Here is a 19,083-nt window from a genome sequence, read left to right on the forward strand (position 1 = left end):
CTGAGAGACTTCAGAGAAGTGTGACTAGCCCAAGTTCATCAGATTACAAGTATCTTAACCACCACACCTCACTGGCTCCGTTACCTTACATACACACACAGATATAAAAAAACCTGATGCTTACATTTTCTAAAGCAAAGCAGGTTCTGGAAGGGGATATAACGATAAGATCATGAATGGGGAAAGGGTTAAGCGTCTCATCCCCATCTCTTCTCCCTCTCCTGTCTAGGAAAATCAGCTGAACTTTTGTTCCCTGAATTTGTGTGAAATGTGTAAGTTATGGCCTTGGTGTTATAAGCATCTCAAATAACAGCAAGGGCAGCATGTTGCCTGACAGCTGCTGGCAGTTACAAGTAGAGCAAGCCAAGGGTGGTGTCAGATATAAAGCGGGCATCTGCTGAAGCCCACGTCCCTGCAGCAGACCTACTACTGCTTTCTCATGTTATTGTTCCTCCTTTGTTCACCTGCTCCGTCTCAGTATGCAAACAAGGGTATGCATACCCTTCTGGGTAGCTGTGAGGACTGAGCCTAGAGAGTGTTTGTGCAAGTGAATGAGCAGCAGTAACAGTGGCCTTGGAAATGGGGGCCCATTGAGGCATATCTATTAATTATTATTATTATTATTATTATTATTATTATTATTATTATTATTATTATTTATTATTTATACCCCACTCTGGGCGGCTTCCAACAGAAAAATAAAATAAAATAATAGATCAAACATTAAACCTCTCTAAACAGGGATGCCTTCAGATGTCTTCTAAAAATTTGGTAGCTGTTTTTCTCTTTGACATCTGATGAGAGCGCGTTCCACAGGGCAGGTGCCACTACCAAGAAGGCCCTCTCCCTGGTTCCCTGCAACTTGGCTTCTCGCAACAAGGGAACTACCAGAAGGCCCTTGGTACTGGACCTCAGTGTCCGGGCAGAACGATTGGGGCGGAGACGCTCCTTCAGGTATATCATAATGGAAACTTAAGAATAACTGCATTGTGTCCTTTGAAACATTTGATGCCTACAGACGGCTCTGGGAATGTAATGCAAAGGAGTGTTATGGTTCTCTCTGGACATTTCCCTGTGATGGTGATCGTGCAGAAAAGAGCTCCAGGGAACTTTGAAACAAACACCTAGTTCATGTGCCACATTCTTGACAAGGAGTGTAAATTCTCTTCTGCCTGTACCTGCCTCAGTTTTCCACCCCACTTCACTCAACAGTTAATGAAGAAAGATATACTGTAGCTAAAGTGCCTTCCCCTTCCCCTTTGCCATCCTTGGCTGGAACAACCATTACCACTCATTCATTCAACCTCGGTGGAAGGCTGAAGAATCTCTCTCTTTTTTTCCTGGAAGCACTCTGTTATCCAGGCAGTGTTTCTCTGGCTGCAAAGCACACATTAAAAGCTCATTACTTCCCCCAAAGAATCATGTCTCGTATTTGCTTGCATTATCTGACCTCAGACAAACATGTGAATTGTGGCAATTTCCACCCCTGTTTCTAATGGAATTCTGAAACACCCTTAGCAAAGGGAAAGAAGAGGCAGAGGCAGGCTTGACCACAGGCAGAACGGAGCTTGATTCTACATATTCCATTTCCCCATGAAGAGGGCAGTATGTGACTTAAGTCTTAGGAACCCACAGGTTACTTACCTACTGCCTTGTTCTCCTCTGGGCAGTTTTCATAAATATTTGTGGATTTGGGGCTCCCAGTCTGAAAGAGGCAGGAATTAATCATATAGGGGGTTCATTGCTTTTTTAAAAATGTCCAGTCAAATCAAATCCTATGAAGCTCATTTGGATAAAAAAAAAAACACATATCTGGATCAAATAGCTTTGCCTAACAAATTACATGTCACCTATCCTTGGTGCTGTGCTCACAGCAAAAGCTGGAAAAGGCTCAGTAAAGGGTGTCCAATTTGATCAAGTGGTTGAAACAACTCCCTTATGAGGAAAAGATATAACATTTGGGGCTTTTTAGTTTAGGGGAAAAGGTCAGGGAAGACTCGAGGAAGGTTTGTAAAGTTATGCACGGTGTAGAAAAAGTCTCATTCAAAGCAGCTGACTGCTGGAAGATCCAAGAAAGATGAAAGAAAGTACTTCTTCAGACAGTGCAACAGTTGGATCTACTACGAAGCTAATGAAGCTTAAGCTTCAGGGCCCCTATCCTAATCCTAGAGAGGCCCCAGAAGCAACTTCAGTCCACATTGCTTAAACACGTTGGGTCTAGGAGACCCAGTTGGAAAGGCAGGACTAAAACTGACTTTTTGTTGTTGTGTATATTTCAACAATCCTAAAGTATGACAGTCAGCAGCACAGATGATGTAAAGGTGTGGTGATCTGTCATGGAACAACCCCACTAAAGAAGGCAACAGTGGTTATCCAGACCTTGTGGCTGGTTGTGAAGGTGGCCCCATGACAGTTCAAGCTTCAGGAGCCCCAAAATGTAGCTCCACCACTGGCTTCTGGGTTGGCCAAGCAAGGTATAAATATGAAGGGTCTGACATTTCTATCTTTGCTGGCTTGTTCTAGAAGCCCCCCCCCCCCGGTTGCTGCTTTCTTGGCTTGAGACTCCGGCCCAGACTTCTCCAACCTGGCGCCCTCCAGATGATATGGACTGCGACACCTGCATTTCTCCTTGTCTAGGTTGACTCTTGAGCCTCAGACAGCCTCCCAAGTCCCATCTCTGCCAAAACTATCTATCTGAGCAATGTCTCACAGCTTACCTGTCTTGCCTAGCCCAGGCATCCCCAAACTGCGGCCCTCCAGATGTTTTGGCCTACAACTCCCATGATCTCTAGCTAACAGGACCAGTGGTCAGGGAAGATGGGAATTGTAGACCAAAACATCTGGAGGGACGAAGTTTGGGGATGCCTGGCTTAGCCCAAATGTCACTCTTGACATAGTCCAGCCTTCCCCAACTTGTTGAACTGCAACTCCCATCAGCCCTGGCCAGCATGGTCAATGGCCAGAGATAATGAGAAGCTATAGGCCAAAACATTTGGGGGACACCAGCTTGGGAAAGTCTGTTCTAGTTATTTCTAGGGAATTAAAGAAATCTCTTCTCATACAGTCGAATTTCAGTGCAAGGCATGTTGCAAGGCCTTTTCAGTGCAAGGCCTTTTCAGTTGTCGTTCCCCATCTGCAGAATACTCTCCCCAGTATGGTCCACCTGGTACCATCATTGACATATTTTCAGCACCAGGGGAATACTTACATTTCCCCCCAGGAATGTGATAGACTGAAATGATGTCATTATTGTTAGTGTGCTGCCAAGCTTCCTTTGGCTGTTTCAGGAGTTGCTTGTTCTGTTTTTATGGTACTGTATTACGCATCTATATGTATGTTTTCAGTGTGTTGTAAGCTGCCTGGAAAACTCTGAGTAACTGGCGATCAAGAAGGCTAAATAATGTTAAATAATAATAATGTCCTATCAATAATAAACACACTTACTGGACAATATTGCTGTTCATAGTGCATAGGGCACTTAGTTCTTTGTTCTGCGGGCGCCTTCAGCCTGGCATCTAATAGTCCACCTGCAGGAGGTTCTTTCCCTGGGATTTCATTATAGTATTCATGATCTTCCTTATCCTGAATATTCCACGTGGATCCACCAAGATTAACCACTTCTCTGTTCAAAATTAATCAACATTACAAAATGCACAACTTTCAAATGTGTCTCAAATGTGAGATACAAGTAGTTTCAAACTACATTAAATTAAATCAACCAGTGAATGCATTGACAATGTATTTATTATATAGATTCTACTCTTCTGCTAATGGAACTCCCAGAATGGCTTCACAACATAATCAAAGGCAAGAAATACATCTAAAACAAAGAAGCCAGGCAGCCATAAAATTAAACACCAAAGAACTCCCCAAAAGGAAACGTTTTTATGTGATGACAGATATATGTCATAGCTTCGTGGGATCTTCATAGGAAAGTTATTCCAAACATCTGAAACCACCACCCAAAAGCCCCTGTTATGCTCACTCACCCAGTGGTCTGAGATGATGGCACAGAGGGTGTGACTCCCCAGGCTTTTCTTAAAGTTCAGTCAGGTCTATACGGCAATTTTAAATTGAGAATGTAGAGCTTCTAAGTGGGCCTTTTCTGTGGTGGAGCTGACATTGTATTGTCTTTCAAAAGGAGTGGGGTAGCTCAGGTCTGGAAGCCAAATATGGCCCACCATGCCTCTCTCTCTAGTCCTCAAAATCCCCACTCTGACCACACCCTTCACTCAACCTGCTTTTCACTAGTGAAAATAGGTTCTTGAATTCTGATAATGCCTCTTTTTGTCCTGATGGAGGGTAGAGAGGTTTGTGTCAATGTCTGTAGCTTACTGTACAAGAATTTTTTTTGCATCCATTGCCCCTCCCACGACTGGCATGTGGCCCTTAGAAGGTTGCCCAGAAGTGAAAGTGGCCCTTAAGATGACAATGGTTCCCCATTCATGTCTTTCAATGTAATGGCAAGATTTTTTAAAATCAAAGTTTTAAACAATCTTTTATAAACTGCTTTGTGAGGTCCTTCTGAAAGTGGCAGATAAATACCATAAATAAATAAATGTAACATTTTGCTGCAGTTGGAACTGTAGCAAAATATTAATGGATTACATCATAGTTGCAGCAAAGAAATCTGAAAAATCTTCCGTTTGGATACTGCCCCCCCCCCAAAACCCTTTGCTGTGTCTTTTCTGTAAAAATGTAACGCAGCTAATCTTGAATCCTGCTTTTTAATTTATAATGAGAACATAATTTTATAAATGGCCGGGAACAGGAAAGAGACAGATTTCAAGTAGTCTGGTTAGGACCATATAATTCAAGAATTTAATTGTATAATTCACCGTGGCTGGAAAAGCAGCCATTGCATTTGCAGAGCAATAGATGGATAACAGTTAACATCTGTTCACCTATAAGTGTGGAGCACTCAGATTATTCATAAGTCATGCCTTATACTGCCAGCCTTTCTCAAGCTGTTGTCCTCCAGATATTTTGGACTACAATTCCCATCAGCCCCAGCCAACATGATGGTAATAGTCCCAAACATGCGAAGGGCACCACTTTGGCAAATGCTGCCTTATACAGAGCCAGACCACTAATCCAACAAACACAGTATTAGCTTCTGTGACTGGCATCAGGTCTGCAGACTGGGGTCTTTCAAAGCAGCACTGCTGGACATCCTATTACCAGGAGTATGTGGGGCTTGAACCTAGAACCTGCACAAACCTAGAACCCGCACACTGAGCATGAACTCTGCCACTAAGCTGTGTGCTCTTCTGCACAATTTACAGTCTATTTGTGATTTTTCCTTGGAGTTTTATTTTCAGTGGGATTTTATTTTAGGTTACCTTTAGGACTGCAACTCAGTTAAAGGAAGCAGTGTGTCCTGGGGCCAGGTAATGAGGACGGCCTTATGTGGCTCCCAGGCCTGAGCGTTCCCAGCCCTGACATAATGCTCTCTTGGTGAATGACAAAGTATGGGACAGTAGAGATGCAGAGAGAAAGAGATACAGTGCAAGGACCTTGAAATCGGCATGCAAACAGTCTGTATATTCACATTATTTCCCAGCACCATGCTGACCTTTCATTGGAAGCAATCAAAGTGGAAGGATTCTTCAAGTACTGTTTGAAACGGAGCTCAAAAGCTTGCCCTATGGTATTTATGACTTCCTGGGCTATTCTGCTGGGACATTCCAGTATATGGCAGGCTTAAAAAAAACACAGAGAAAAGTTGTGGAAAACAAATAAATTGTTGTCATATATTAAAAGGTTTATGAGTCTGACTATCAAGAGTGCTGTGCAGGTAAAAATTCCATCGAAGTGAAGGTTAGAACAGTTTCCAGAGTAGAACAGCAAAGGAATCATATATAACCTAAGTTCTCAAACTTTCCAACGGGGATTTGTTGACAGGGTTGAAATTTCTTGAAGCCTACCAATTACAAAATGGCAGTGCAGAGGTGGAGCCACTAACAAAATGGCAGCAGATGGAAGTGGAGCTTGGACTAATCAGCTGGCAATTGCAAACATCATTCTCTGCTGGTATAGTATCTGTTTGCTCTTTAGGTAAAGGTAAAGGGACCCCTGACCATTAGGTCCAGTCGTGCCCGACTCTGGGGTTGCGGCGCTCATCTCACATTATTGGCTGAGGGAGCCGGCGTACAGCTTCCAGATTATGTGGCCAGCATGACAAAGCCGCTTCTGGCGAACCAGAGCAGCACACGGAAACGCTTTTTACCTTCCCGCTGGAGCGGCACCTACTTATCTACTTGCACTTTGACCTGCTTTCGAACTGCTAGGTTGGCAGGAACTGGGACCGAACAACAGGAGCTTACCCCGTCACGGGGATTCGAACCGCCGACCTTCTGAACGGCAAGCCCTAGGCTCTGTGGTTTAACCCACAGCACCACCTGCATCCCTTCCACCAGCATTCCCTTGCTCTTTAGAGCTTGCTTAATTTTTTGAGGCAGTGGTTTCCTTGAATTTCATAGTTCATCTTTCCTCGGGCCAAGTACAGACATTGGCTCCGGAGGCATACTGGAGAATACTTTTAGGGAGATAAGGGTTTTAATTGTTACTTCAGACTTTTAGGAGTAAATTCCACCATGTTCAAGATTTAAGCCACAATGCTGTGCACACTCATCTGGAAGTTAGCACCACTGAATACAGAGTGACTTCTGAGTTAACTTGCATAAAATTGCACTGTTAATTCTTTTAGCTTTCCTTTAGGACAGGAGGTATTCTGATATATTTGGAATCACTGGAGTCATTTAGAGCAGTGGTCCTCGACCTTGGGCCTCCAGATGTTTTTGGCCTACAACTCCCATGATCCCTAGCTAGCAGGACTAGTGGTCAGGGATGATGGGAATTGTAGTCTCAAAACATCTGGAGGCCCAAGGTTGAGGACCACTGATTTAGAGAGTACTGCAGTTTCAAATGTAAACATTGATTTGCATAGTCACATTATTATATTTTCTGTTGCCTCGCTAATGACTCTTTAAAAAAAATATTTCCAGGAACATAAATAACAATATAAGAAGAGCCTGCTGGATCAGGCCAATGGTTCATCTAGTCCAGCATCATGTTCTCACAGGGGCTGACCAGATGCCTGCGGAAAACTTGCAAGCAGGACCTGAGTACTAGAACATTCTTCCCTCATGAGGTTTCCAGAAACTGGATTTCAGAGGAATTACTGCCCCTGACCATGGAGGCAGAACATAGCCATCAAAGCTAACAGTCATTGATGGCCTTATCTTCCATGAATTTGTCTAATTTTCTTTTAAAGCCATCCAAAACACTCAAACTTTCTTCCTTTGGGGGGGGGGGGGTCATTCCATCCCCTTGATCATTTCGGTTGTCCTTTTCTGAACCCTTTCCAACTCTACAATATCACTTTTTGATGTGAAGTGACCAGAACTGAACAAAATATTCCAAATCTGTATAACAGCATTATGGTATCAACTAGCCACATTTCCCCATCTTAGCCATCAGATGGCACTTTGAGACCACTCTGATAAGAAAGCTATCAAAGAATAAAGCCAACGATTCTCTTCTTGGATGTTTTTGACTTTCCCTATCCACTAATGGACCCTGGGATTTCTTGTACAATGGTAGGAGGAAAAGTTTTCACACAAAAAAATCTTATACACCCCATTTTCCACCAAAGGTTCACCTATTTGAAAGCCATTGTATGTGGTAGAATAAAAACTTGACTTAACTAAATGATATGCGAAATGTTTGCTTACATTTCCATATCTTTAACTAAACAAAAAACAAAATAAATCTGCTCCAAGAGGGCCTGATCCAGACTGGAACTGCAGTGTGGGGAGAGGGGGTTAACTCTCCCCATCCCACATTTACCTAGTTAAAATTGCCTCAACTGCTATTTGCCGTAGGGTGGAAGGCAGCTTGCCTTCTGGGAAAATAGAACTTGGCAGGCAAGGAAGGATTTTCATCAGGAAAAGCAGTAAGCAGTGTAACCAGTAAACATGTTGCCTGAGATGGGCTGCAGACCACAACTCCTCTTCCCTCACCTCCCCAGCCACTTTCCTGTTGCCTCATGATTGCATGCTCCTGACGTAGTGGCAGCATGGGCATGCCTTGCCTGGTTCTGAGGAAGGGGTCTTTCCTCATCACCAAGCATCATGTGTGAGATTGCCCAAAGAGTCCTGCCATTTTGCCACAACAGTGTTAAATTACTGTTTAAAGTTATCGCAAAACTTTAAAGTCATTGGTTGCCCCCAAACTAGCATGTCTTTATTATATACTGGGACGCAGGTGGTGCTGTGGTCTAAAACCACTGAGCGTCTTGGGCTTGCTGACTTGAAGGTCGGCGGTTCGAACCCCCATGACAGAGTGAGCTCCCGTTGCTCTGTCTCAGCTCCTGCCAACCTAGCAGTTCAAAAGCACACCAGCGAAAGTAGATAAACAGGTACCGCCGCGTCAGGAAGGTAAATGGAGTTTCCGTGCACTCTGGTTTCCGTCACGGTGTCCCCTTGCGCCAGAAGCGGTTTAGTCCTGCTGGCCACATGACCCGGAAAGCTGTCTGTGGACAAACACTGGATCCATTGGCTTCAAAGTGAGATGAGCATCACAACCCCATAGTCGCCTTTGACTTGACTTAACCGTCCGGAGGTCCTTTACCTTTTTATTATATATCATTTCCATTCTAGCATTTGTATCTGGCTCTCCCTCCAAAGTATGGTCGTCTCATGGCAACATTTTGAAGTACATGGAAAGTGAATGGAAATTATTATCTTTTATATGTGCAGTGTTACTGAAATGATTGCACCTACCTCTTTGATTAACGGGGTCTTTAGCAACATAGGCGACATAGTCTGTTGTATCCTAAAACACACAAAGCCAAAAAGGAAATCTTATTTAATGAGCTTAAGCCACTACAATGTGGTCATTCTATTTTACAGCAGACTTCCCCCCCACACACACACACACTTTACAAGAAAGCAGGGATACAGTACTGTATATTCCTGCGTATAAGACTACCTTTTAACCCAGGAAAATCTTCTTAAAAGTCGGGGGTCGTCTTATACGCCGGGTCGTATTTCTTATACGGCGAGTATATCCCAAACTCTATATTTTAACTGGAAAAGTTGGGGGTCGTCTTATACGCCCAGTCGTCTTATACACCAGAATATACGGTACTTAAGGACACTTCCAGACTGTTGCTGTTTTCAGGCAGGATTCAATAGAGACAAAAATCAGGTTGGTATAGTTGGTCAGTAGGCCTTGCTCAACAAACCTTATTTCTTCAAGAAATTAGGCTTTTTTAAATAACAAAGGTGATGGGAAAATGCACTGGAAAGTGTAGGATAACATTTGCTTTGATGCAACATCATCTAACCTCCCAGCAAAAAAATAAATAAATAAAAATCAGAATGAACGCTCGTTAAATAGCCAACATAGTCTAATCTCCTCACAAACAAATCAGGATGAATAATAAACAAGTCATCTGGAAATGGCCTAAAACAGAGTGACAACAAAGTATTATGTTTTTAATGGTCAAGGAAAAGCAAACTACAAGCTTTTCCATATGAAACAAATCCCTCAGTTATCATTTAAAATGAGCCTTTTCTCCTAATCGGAGAAGAGTCAGAAAGACAGGGAACAATTTAACTTGGAAACGGGTCACATATGAAATGAGACAACTGACAGACAGTGTGTTATAACAGGTTCTTGAAGTTCAGAAGTTTGTACTTACAGGATCACCTCCAGAAGCAAATGAAATGGACTGCATGTGGTGATTCGCAATAATCTGAAAAAAACACAACATCACTGTCGTCATCTGTTTATTGATAAAATGGTGTCCCAAGTGGCTCACAATCTCAAACGAACAACAGTAAGTATAACAATTCAAGTTACAGGTAGGTAGCCGTGTTGGTTTGCCGTAGTCGTAAAAAAAATTCCTTCCAGTAGCACCTTAGAGACCAACTAAGTTTGTCATGTATCTGAAGAAGTGTGCATGCACACGAAAGCTCATACCAATGACAAACTGAGTTGGTCTCTAAGGTGCTACTGAAAGGATTTTTTTTCATTTTATAACAATTCAAAGAAGGAATTAGGAGTAATTAAAAACAATTAATTATGCTAAGGTGCTACGCAGCTAGAAATCACCAGTGAGTTACATTGTAGAGTATATTACAAGTTGAAACTGTATGCAAAGTGTATCTATCATGGATGGCCAATCTGTGGCAATCTGTGGTGGGATTATGTTGTTCACCTGGACAGGTGCAAGAAGGCCTAAGGCCTGTGGGCTGGTTATGAGAGATTAAGGCTTCCATGCCTGTCTGCCTCTCTTACACTATGTTACTGCAAGATAGCAACGAATATTTAACATTTGGAACTCCCTGCTTACTGATATAAGGCAGGCACCTGCACCTGCTAAAAATATTTTTGCTCAGGCGAACCTACCCAGATATGTAGAATGCTAATGTGTGTTTTAAGTAAGCAGTCTGTAGTTCATTGCTGTTTTTTTTAAAGTTTTAAATAGCTGTGGAGTTTGTCAGATCATTTCATTGTTTTATTCTTTTTGTAAACTGCTTTGAGGTTTTTTTTCTTCAGTCAAGCAGTGTGTAAATTTTAGGAAATGATAAATCATGAATAAATTTGGATAGCACTTTCAAGAGTTCAACATGCTTCACAAGCATTGCCTATTAATAATAGTGCAATTTATTGATGCAGCACCCTCAGGGTTCATGGCATTTTAGAGCATAGCTGCCAAGTTATCCCTTTTTTTAAGGGAAATTCCCTTATGCTGAATAGGCTTCCTCGTGAGAAAAGGGAAAACTTGGCAGCTATGTTTTAGAGAGCTTAAGAGGATGGGTCCTTGCCCCAAGCAGCTTACAAACTAAAATTCTACACAAAGGAATATACAATAGTGGAAGTAGTGGAAAATGGGGGCAGGACAAACAAAGAAGCAATCTACAGTCATTTTAGTTAATACACATTTAGGCTTAGTTACAGGCTAAGTTACATTGTCTGTATACACAAACCATACACTTAAAGCACATGCCTCCCCCTCAGAAGAATCCTGGAAACTGTGGTTTGTTATGGGTGCTGGGAACTGTAGCACGACTGGGGGCTAAGCAATAGTAGGCCAGTTTCAACCACACAAACGCCTCTGTCTTCCAACCAGTAATTCAGAGGCATAATTATAGCTCAAGGGCAAATTCCAGCCATGTGAAAACATTCAAGGAGGGCATGAAATAGGAGGGCTGTGGCTTGCGGAGGGGATGTGGCCCACGGATATATTGAGGCCCGGAAGTTCCCCACCCCAATGTAAAATAACATGCCAGCCTACCTGCTGGGTCTCAATGTTCAGTAGAATGAGGCTGCTTGTTGAGATGGTCAGTTTCGTATTCATGCCAGAAAACTGAAGGTTACTTTTACCAAGCACTGGAGATAAAAATTTAGCTGGAGGCTAAAAAGACAACAAAATGCCTATCCGTTAGTCTTCACATTTCACTAGTAACCAAGGAGAAATGAAATGAATTAATTATTACTACGTCTTTATTATAACACCAGGGCCCCTGGGAGATCCAAGACATATCATTAAAGGAACAACTGCGGGAACTTACAAGGATCCCAACCAGCATGACAGCAGCGATGAAGGTGGTAGCAAGTAGCAACTATGCTGTTTATGGTACATGGAAAGGGGGACTTTATGTACTTAAAATGTTGTGATTCCAGTGTGGCGAAAACAGAATTTCTAGCCGCCTGTAACATAGGGGCTCAATGGGACCCAGGGACAAGCTGGGAAGGCACAACAATATGGAAGGTATTGTGGCCCCCTCCCTACAAAGCCAAACACAACCTGTGTAGTGCTGGCATATTCAACTGCAGTAGGGGCTACTGAGGCCAGCTCAACAGATGAAGGAAAGGACAAGATGCAAATATAAAGATGAAGCAAATTAGAGTTCTGCCCTTCCTTGGCAACAGAGGTGGGGAACCTCTAGATGTTGTTGGACTACAACTTCCATCATTGCTGACCATTGGCTATGCTGGCTGGGGCTGATGGCAGCTGCAGTCCTACCTACAACACCTGGAGGGCGACAGATTCTCCACACTTACTTTAGAGGTAGCTGAGCTACAAATACTACCGGGGTGTTTGTGAAAGATGGAAGAGATGATTACCATAGAGTTGGAGGAGAGAGCTGAGGATGACTTCTTTTTGGGGCCCAAGCTACCTGGGGAGGTCTGGATAGCTGAGCAAACAAACCTCCTCCATCTGCAGTAAGGACACATAGGATAGCCAAAGTGACCCAGTCCCAATGTAGTCATCACTGATATTTATAGTATTAACATTGAATTTGGTTGCCAATGGCAGTTACACAGGGTTTGCACCACAGGTGTGTAGGGGAAGGGGATGAAGATACCTTCTCTCTTCTCCCCCCCCCCCCCATAAAGCATCATGTTCAATGTCAGCTTTCAGTTTAGTACCAGAAACACAGGCTGTGTGCTACTCTCCTTTTTTTCCTTCACTCTACAAGGATGCCTGGCCTCGGTCCATCTACAGGCCAATCAGGTTGCAGATTCACTTCTACCAGCCGCCTGATTGGCTACTCCTGCAGGCCAATCAGGTTGCGGATTCACTTCCACCTGGAGTTGGATTGGGTAGCTCCTGCTGACCAATCCGACTGCTGATTCTGAATCCTATTGTTCTAGGATTCAGCTCAGTACATAACAGTCCAGTATACCTGAAGGAGCATGTCCACCTCCATCGTTCTGACTGGACACTGAGGTCCAGTGCCAAGGGCCTTCTGGCGGTTCCCTCGCTGCGAGAAGTCAAGTTACAGGGAACCAGGCAGAGGGCCTTCTCGGTAGTGGCACCAGCTCTGTGGAACGCCCTCCCACCAGATGTCAAAGAGAAAAACAACTACCAGACTTTTAGAGGACATCTGAAGGCAGCCCTGTTTAGGGAAGCTTTTAATGTTGAATAAATTATTGTATTTTAATATTTCTTTTGGAAGCCGCCCAGAGTGGCTGGGGAAACCCAGCCAGATGGGCGGGGTATAAATAAATAAATAAATAAATAAATAAATAAATAAATAAATAATATGCTGGTGAAATATTTCAGCATTGCTAGTGGCTGCTTATCAAATAAAAGGCACTTTAAAGTAAATGCAAGCACTGTTGATCAAGATGGTTTACCTTCATTGTGGATCTTCCTTGATTAATTACCTATCTCATTAGAAGCACAGATATGTTCGTACAGTTACAGCCATTGTTACGCAAGATTTAAGTGTTTGCTTGTACAGTAAAATAAATAAAGAAATATAAATAAAATGGCCCTTTCTCTCTAGGTTTGTATGCAGCACAGCATGTAAAAACAATATGTATTTCACTGATAGCAACTATTCCTCGTTGCTGGAATGTACACATCCACTTGCCTAAGAGGGAGTTGGAATTGGCTAGGAAAATAATAAACCACTCTTAGCTTTTGAAAGCAGCAAGTAGGAGGAGTCTTACGCCTTTGGGACTATTGCTGTTGCTTTAGAAATGCTGCTGCTTTGGGATTAGCCTGGGTCTGATTGCTCGATGCCTGCTCAATTTAAATATATTAAAACAAGCAAATACTAGTAAACGGTAAATTTCCAGGAGTTTCATATTTACCTTCCTCTTTTTTACGCCTCCTTGTGTTCCTGGTACAGCTTCACACAGCCGACTTATTGCTTCCCTTTGAGAAAGAAGAAATAGCACAGGCAGTTGATTGAGCAATGTGGTTTATTTATGCAGCCTTAGCTTCAGCTTCAGACAGAGAATACTTATTTTCAATATTTAAGTCCCCCCCCTTTTTTTTTTGCTTCAGCACAACCACCCATCCAGAAAATAACTGTTAGTAACTTGTAAGTATGGCTGGCCGGCCTTTAGGCGTGTGGGACATTTGCCCCAGGTGCTAGTGCTAAAGAAACTAGTCGCTGCAGCCATTGAGCTTGCCCCCTACCTCTTGCAAGCAACCAGGAGCTGCAGTAAGGGGTAAGGAAACAAGGAAGACAGCTGGTCCAAGACTTGCCAAAAAACGTTAAAACAAATTCCTCCACTCCACTGTGCGAACTTTATTCTCTCCTAAACTGGTTACTCTTTTGTAGTGACGCAGCATGGTGTTAAAGCAGTTGTGTGTTTACTTTGTACTCTGTCTTTGCTTATCATATAAAAATCAAAGCTACATAGCTCTAAATCAAAGCTACATAGCTCTACCTTTGTTGTAATTCTGGGGATTTCACTCCTTGTTAGAAAAGCCACTGAGATTTTTTTCTGCAATCAAGCGGCATATACATTTTATGAAAAAATAAATACATAAATGTATGATTTGTAGCAACAGCCACCCACCCGAAGAAAGGGGTAAGCATCCATTTCCTTGCTCCTGGAATACTTTGTCCAGTTCTGGGCACCATAATTTAAGAAGGATATTGACAAGCTGGAATGTATGCAGAGGAGAGTGACCAAGATGACCAAGGGTTGGGAGACCAAGCCTTATGAGGAATGATTGAAGGAGCTGGGTATGTTTAGACTGGTAAAAAGGAGACTGAGAGGAGATATAATAATAATAATAATAATAATAATAATAATAATAATAATAATAATAAATTTTTATTTATACCCCGCCCTCCCCAGTCAAAAACCGGGCTCAGGGCGGCTAATAGCCATCTTCAAATATCTTAAAGGGCTATCATATGGAGGATGGAATAGGCTTGTTTTCTCCTGCTCTGGAGGCTAGGACCCAAACAAATGGATTCAAGTTACAAAGAAAGGAGAATTCAACTAAACAACAGGAAGAACTTTCTGACAGTAAGAGCTGTTTGACACTGGACACGAGAGGTGCTGGACTCTCCTTTTTAAGCAGAGGTTGGATGGCCACCTGTCATGTATGATCTAGCTGAGATTCCTGCATTGCAGGGGGTTGAGACCCTTCTGACTCTACAGTTCTATGATTCTATGAAAATACTTCCAGTTTGGGGTGGATTTCACCGCATATTACTTTTCACAAAACCATGGTTGTTTAGTTTATGAATAGACTTCCGGAACCAATTGTGTTCATAAACCGAGGTGCCACTGTAGCAAGCATGGTAGAGCTGGTTGCAGGATCTCCAGCCTCCAATCTTTGTTTAATCGGGCAGCTTGACAGATAGCATAGAGAACAAACCACAATCTATCTGTATAGCCAACTTTGCAGGGTTGCTGTGAATATTTTGAAAATGTGATTGATTTCAAGCTGCCTTAAACATTTGTTGGCAAGGCAGGGTAGAAAGTGGGGGAGGGGGTGCAAGACTACTGATTGCTAAGAACTGGAAACTACAAACACTACCAACGATTGATGATTGGCAGATGAAGATGATTGAATTTATGGAACTGGCGGAGATGACCGGAAGAATCCGCAACCAGGGAGAGGAAGCGATGGAGGAAGAATGGAAAGATTTTAAATTGTATTTAAAAAAATATGCTAAAGTAATTTTTTAGACTAGATATTAAGCTGTAAACAAACTGTGGAATATGTGAATATGATATTTTAAAGGGAAAAGAAGAATTTTTTACAAGGTGAATAATCTGATAAAGAATTTGCTAATTATAAATGTATTTAAGAACCACAGGGAGGGGAACCCGAGGAGGTCCCAATATACAATGTGAGGTGAGATAAGATTTAATGCGTTATATGTATTTGTTTTTGTATTGTTTTTCTTTTTTCTATTTTCTGTCTTTAGTGCTTTGTATATCTTTTTTTGGAAAATCAATAAAATACTATTTTTTTAAAAAAAGAAAGTGGGGGAGGGGGACACCCTAAACTTCTAATAAGATTTCCTTTCCAACCAAATTTAAGTGAATGTCTCTTTTAAAGATTCTGTGCCCAGATGGGGGAAGGGAGGGGAGGGAAGCAGATGGCTAATAAAGCACTTGCACGCTTAATGACCTACATCAAAGACAGACAAATTACACACCATACAGTCAAATGACATGCTGCGTTCCCCTTCCCGATGCCGCCATGGTTCAACAACGAAACCACTGATATAAGATCAGTCAGAATCTCTGTTTTGGCATGCGATGTACCATTTAATTATCCTCATTATAGTTATGCAAGGAGAAAAGGAGTTAGCTTTGCCAAAGGCCACTGACTCCATGAATCCAAAGGGTGAGTGTTTGAGTGGAATAGCTTTCCTTGCAATCCAGTTTGGAGTATCTTGGTAGATCTCTGAGTAATTTGCAGTAGATCAGGGGTGCCCAAACTTTTTTCAAAGAGTGCCGGATTTGATGAAGTGAACATGAGTGTTGACCTTTTTTAGGATTGGAGTTGTTGAGCTTTTTTTTGGATTTTACCCCAAAGTTGTCTTTTGGGGGGGGGATTATTGTAGGCCAAAACATCTGGAGGGCCGCAGTTTGGGGGTGCCTGCTCTAGCCTTTAAAGCCCTCAGCAGCTAGGAACGGGTAACCTAGAGGACTAATTGTTCCCACATAGGTTTGTCCAGGAATTAGGATAAATGTCAGAGGCCCTGCTTTTTGTGCTATCTTGGGAGATTTGGCATAAAATTGTAGAGTTGGAAGGGACCTCAAGGGTCATCTAGTCCAACCCCCTGCTTGTGAGCACAATAAACAGAGGACTCAGGTATACAACTGCAAATAAAAAGTTTTAAGTGTGTTTTAAGTGCAATATACAATGTGGCACAAGATGGCGATGGTGAGCCTGATGAAAAATTCAATGTGTTGTTTTTTTAAAAAAGGATGAAAACTTTTTTCTTATATTCATCCAGCTTTTCCTTAACTTCCTTCTTTAATTTGTTAAAAGTCTCTTGTTCTAAATTTATTGTTATATTTATGCCAAAGTAAAAAGGTAAAGGTAAAGGGACCCCTGAGCGTTAGGTCCAGTCGCAGACGACTCTGGGGTTGTGGCGCTCATCTCGTGTTATTGGCTGAGGGAGCCGGCATACAGCTTCCAGACAAAGCCACTTCTGGCAAACCAGGGCAGCGCACGGAAACACAGTTTACCTTCCCGCTGGAGCGGTACCTATTTATCTACTTGCACTTTGATGTACTTTAGAACTGCTAGGTTGGCAGGAGCTGGGACCGAGCAACGGGATCTTACCCCGTTGCGGGGATTCGAACCGCCAACCTTCTGATCAGCAAGCCCTAGACTCTGTGGTTTAACCAACAGCGCCACCCAAGTACTTTATTATATTTCTTAATTTTATGTCTATTTTTATTTCCTTCAAAAAAAATTGTTTTTCATCTTCATGGTAGTTAAATATCATCATCTCTGATTTGGACCAATTGATTGGCAACCCTGTTATTTCTCCATTTTTTTCAAATGTGTCTCTATTACCTGCATATTTTCCAACGGATTTTCAATTGTTAGCAAGGTATGATCTGCAAATAAGCTCATTTTCTCTTTTCCTTTATTGCTTATTCCTTTTATATTTCCATCTTCACCATTTACATTGGCCAGAGTTTCAATGACCAATACATATAAAATTGGGGAAAGGTTTTTTGTTTTTTTAAAATATTTGTATAGATTCCACCAGAGCGTTCTTGGTGATGCTGTCATGACATTGTACTGTCCTGCAAAATGATATTCACCAGGCTCCCTCACTGTCTTTTACCAGAAACTGAATACACTTTTCTTTCAGTGGACTGTTATAATGTTTGGCTCTATTGTTGCTTGTAGCAGATTTAATATACTGTACTGTATAAGAACTTTTAACTTTGCTGCTGCTGCTGCTATGTTTGTGTTTTTCTTTGCTTTAAGAGCTGATTGCATTTTGATATTGCTCTTAGAAACTGTTTTACATGCATTTTTTATTGATTGTATAGTATGATTTTATTTTGTTATGTTCTGTATGCCATTCTCAGCCCTTGCAGCAGGACAGCAGGATATAAGTAAATTATTGATTATTATTTTAAATTCATTTCAACTCCCTTCTCGCAAACAATTAACCAGAGAAAAAGTTCTTGCCAAGTTCCTAGCTACTAAATTGGCCTTTATACGGATGCAAGAACTTTCCTTCCAAGCATATACAAGGGCCCAACAGTGAATAAAACAGACTGGCCTCTTATGTAAGGAAAGCACACTGAGATGAATGAAATTGGGGGGGGGGGATGAGGGGCAGACTGGAATTTGGCAATAAATGAATGCTCAGCTGCTTTGCCCAAGACCCTCTGGGTAGAATGAATAAGTCCAAAGCAAATACAATAACAAGGGTTCTCATTCTTGAAAGTGGAAAAAATAGCAGGACTTTAGAAACAGCTACCCACTCCAGTAATTCCCCCCCCCCAGTGGGAGGTCAAAGTTTGTTACCAAGTGGTCCCCATTATTTATATTGTCCAGTGGAAAAGGCTTTGCTGAATAGCCCAAAATCTTTACCCCCATGCAAGAATTTTGGCCATCTCAAGAGACCTAACGTAAAGACTGAACCATGAACTAGGCAGTATTGGGTTCAAATCTCTCCTCTCACTAAGAAGCCCCTCTCTTTCTTTCTTTCTTTCTCTCTCCCTCTCCCTCTCTCCTTTCTGTGATATTGAGGTAATACTGGCATATTTTATAGGGCTGTTGTGCCATTTCTAGCCCTTATGGCTTCAGGAACTACAGGCTTAGAAATGTAAGCTACACACAGTGATATTTCAGAAAGCAGAGGACTGGCTAAATAAGGTTTGCAGGGGACCGAGATAGTTATAACTAGCAGTAGCCAAGTGATGCAAAAATAAATATAAAATATGCAAACATGCTTAATTTATATAGATTGCAGGGTACTGCTTTTCCTGGCATGGAATTTGAGTTGCTTTGGCACCCGTGATCTTAAAAGAAAATTTAAAAAGGCTTTTTGGATGCCTGGCTGCCAAAGTGTTGTTGTATAAAGAATAGTTAAAAGTACAGCCAGGGCCGTCTTAAGCATATCCGGTGCTGTGGTGCAAAGATCCCTCCGGAGGCCCCCCCCCCGTTTCCCAGAGTTGTCAACCTTTTCCCAAGCCTCTGTGGGGATCGCTCTCCTCCTGCGGAGGCTTGGGAAGGAAGCTGCACATCCGCCAGCCATATAGTTGGCAGGGCGCAGCTTCCATCCTAAGCCTCTGCGGGAATCGCTCTCCTCCCGTGGA

The 19,083-nt window shown here is 42.3% G+C and overlaps 1 protein-coding gene across 3 annotated transcripts in view; it reads right to left on the reverse strand.

Annotated features, from left to right (window-relative positions):
• Nucleotides 1-19,083, reverse strand: part of SHC4 (SHC adaptor protein 4) — a 51,707-nt gene that overhangs the window by 6,334 nt on the left and 26,290 nt on the right. For all 3 annotated transcript variants that reach the window (XM_035131330.3, XM_088656573.1, XM_088656572.1), the window contains exons 3-9: nucleotides 13,621-13,684; nucleotides 11,309-11,428; nucleotides 9,710-9,763; nucleotides 8,787-8,838; nucleotides 5,576-5,702; nucleotides 3,445-3,622; nucleotides 1,645-1,705 (exon numbers count right to left, since the gene is read on the reverse strand). In XM_035131330.3, the coding sequence (XP_034987221.3) occupies nucleotides 1,645-1,705; nucleotides 3,445-3,622; nucleotides 5,576-5,702; nucleotides 8,787-8,838; nucleotides 9,710-9,763; nucleotides 11,309-11,428; nucleotides 13,621-13,684 (656 nt within the window). The remainder of the gene's footprint in view (nucleotides 1-1,644; nucleotides 1,706-3,444; nucleotides 3,623-5,575; nucleotides 5,703-8,786; nucleotides 8,839-9,709; nucleotides 9,764-11,308; nucleotides 11,429-13,620; nucleotides 13,685-19,083) is intronic.

The sequence above is a fragment of the Zootoca vivipara genome, chromosome 13 (genome assembly GCF_965207765.1).
Source record: "Zootoca vivipara chromosome 13, rZooViv2.hap1.1, whole genome shotgun sequence".
Classification (NCBI taxonomy): domain Eukaryota; kingdom Metazoa; phylum Chordata; class Lepidosauria; order Squamata; family Lacertidae; genus Zootoca; species Zootoca vivipara.